At 51.2% G+C, this 2,619-nt stretch overlaps 1 protein-coding gene across 1 annotated transcript in view; it reads left to right on the top strand.

The window, feature by feature from the left end:
* Positions 1-2,536: 2,536 nt before the first annotated feature.
* LOC123156320 (SUMO-activating enzyme subunit 1A) overlaps positions 2,537-2,619 on the top strand; it is a gene marked incomplete in the record, with an annotated part of 6,918 nt that continues 6,835 nt past the window's right edge. The window contains 1 exon segment of the mRNA XM_044574459.1: positions 2,537-2,592. Coding sequence (XP_044430394.1) covers positions 2,575-2,592 — 18 coding nt within the window.

The raw sequence follows: 2,619 nt of genomic DNA, 5'->3' as shown, positions 1-2,619 counted from the left end.
AAGAGACTACCTTTTGATGCAAACAACAAGTGTAGTACAAACATCACATGTGAACTAAGCCGAAAAAAGTACCCACACACAATACAAACACAACGCAAAGGAACCTACCCTGACTAGAGCATTAAAACCGCGCCTCGACCAATACCGATCACCACAAAAATATGTTTTAAACAGCGGGCTATGAAAAATAGCGGCGGACTTTCAAATCAGCTATAGCGGCCTATAGCAGGCTATAGCGGGCTATTTGTGAAGGCGACCATTTAGCGGCCCCCTGCTGAAAGGCTATAGCGGACTTTCCTTGCCAACGCACCAACCACCCATAATTGCCTAAAGGAGATGGCGGGTGGGTGACAAGACTCGGTTGGTCCTGAGAAAGCCATTGTCTTGGCCTCGTCAACATCAGCGTACATTGCGCCCAAGGACTCTAGCTTGCTCAAAACCAAAAACGCTATGGCAGGAACTCAACCGCCGCGGTGAAACTTCCCAGCCACCGATCATTGCCACCCCACGCTAATTCTGACATATTCTCGTCACGGTGATTTCGTCGGCTGCCCCCTGCCTTGCCGCCATCCCACCGCTCAGGACGTCTGCCGCTACCCCTACGACCGTCACCGAATCTCGAGCCACCGGCGCCCGATTCCAGTCGTATCGCGCCTAGCCGCCGCCTACAATGGTCGCTGCAGCACCACTGCTGCCCATCGATGTTGATTAGCAGCCACTGCGACCCTTGCGACCGCCGACGAGCCACTACTCGTTGTCGAGTTCTTGGCGCTCGGCTGGTACATCGCCGCATGATTTGGCTGCATCCCTCCTCGCCTTTCCTTGGTCTCTGGCAACCTCCGCCGGCCAAAATCAAGCTTGGCGGCCGGCGATCGTCAAATCCGCCTCCCCGCCCTCCCATGTCGGGCCTTATGTTTTAATTGCTTTCCAAATTTTAGGGCAATAGTTTTATGGCATCTGTTATGGCGAAAACTTTTATGTTACTCAAAAACCTTGTGGAATCAAAGATGTTGATAATGTCACCTAGAGGGTGTGTGTGTGTGCGGCTACCAAATTAAGTTATTTTCTTAGTTGCCTTTAGAGTCAACCGCGGAAAATAAGTTCTCTGGCAATGTAACTAGGTGACATAACCCTATATGATGCGATACAACAAGCTAGTAACCTACACAAGGCAACACACAAACAAGTAGAAACACTAACCGTCTAGGGTTCCCACAAAATCCAAGAGTAACAAATCTTGGTAGAATCTCGATCAATCCAAGACCGCCAAGGAGATAGATGCCCGCCTCTGATGCGGGTTGAACGAGCAGCTCCTCTGCGTTGTGCTGGCCGAGTTAGAGCGTGAAATTGGCCTCCAAATTGAGGAGAGGCGACGCAAGGCGAAGGAAACGATCAAGCATTTGCGCTGACCGAGGACAGATGCCGCGGTGGCAGGAGCGGCTTCTTTCACTAGCGCCATGACGATGATGATGACAATGGTCCCAGTAACCTCGGAGACCATGCCTTGAGGCCACAGTTGGCTACTTAACTTAGGCTTAGGTTAAGTTCAAAACGCTGACGGAGGAAGTATCTAACTATTTTAAATTTTGCACGTAATTCGTGTTTGAGTTGTTTGATTTGAAATGGGGAAATATTTGATGGACATGATGGGACGTCCACGAACACATCCGTGGATGTTTTGATGAAACGCCGTTGGAGATGCCCTCAATCGGCTGCTGGCACCGTTGAAACCTTTCCGTTTTACTACTTCTCTTTTCTTCTTCTTGTGCGCCCTCTCTCCACATCGTCTCGGCGGCCGCACACGCACAACCGACCCTCCCCCTCGAAGCCCCGACCGATTCTCCCCTCCTCTCCGTGGCTGTTTCTTTCGATGTACGAATCGACGCAGTCGCCGCCGGCCTTCCACAAACACTCAGTGCAAGGGTAACTGAGAAGTCTGTCTTTTTGATTTCCGCGAGCACTCACCAAAATTAATCGCTCCCGAATCCTCCACTCCGGTCTCTGGTGGAACATCAAGGGGGTACACTGTAAATCGCTTGCATTTGTTCACATCGAGAGCGAATCAGTAGAGGCTTCGGTAGGGTATCCTGCTGGGAAGCGTTCTACCATGAGCAGCTGTTTTTCTCGCTTCGGCCCTCCTAGTTGGTTCGCTGCATGATGGATCTGTCCAAGTGTGTAGCCGATCTCATATGCTTCTTCCGTAGGTATGTATGTATAAAAGAACAATGTTGTACTGTAATAATGGACGGATTAGTTCTTCCACCCAAATAATAGTCAGATACTACTACTGTCCAATCCAAGTATGTTTCCAAATCAAACCTAAATTTCTGGATTTCTTGGCTAAATTGCACAAGTCGAAGTTTAGACCGTCCATCCAGTAGATGGACGGCCGTCCTTGCACCCTCAGGACGCCTCTGCCTCCCTCCCACAAAGGCAAGGCCACAAGGGGGAAGAGAGAAAAATAGTAGCAGCACCTCATTTTCTCCGAGAACTCCAAAACCCTTGCGGCCGCTCCCCTTCTTCGGCTGCTAACCGGATTCGCCTCACAGGCTCGGGATCCGGGCGTTCCGCGCGATGGGCGGCGGCGGCGGCGGCGCGGAGGAGGAGGAGCTGACGGCG

The sequence above is a fragment of the Triticum aestivum genome, chromosome 7B (assembly GCF_018294505.1).
Source record: "Triticum aestivum cultivar Chinese Spring chromosome 7B, IWGSC CS RefSeq v2.1, whole genome shotgun sequence".
Classification (NCBI taxonomy): Eukaryota; Viridiplantae; Streptophyta; class Magnoliopsida; order Poales; family Poaceae; genus Triticum; species Triticum aestivum.
This window is presented reverse-complemented; position numbering and strand designations above follow the sequence as displayed.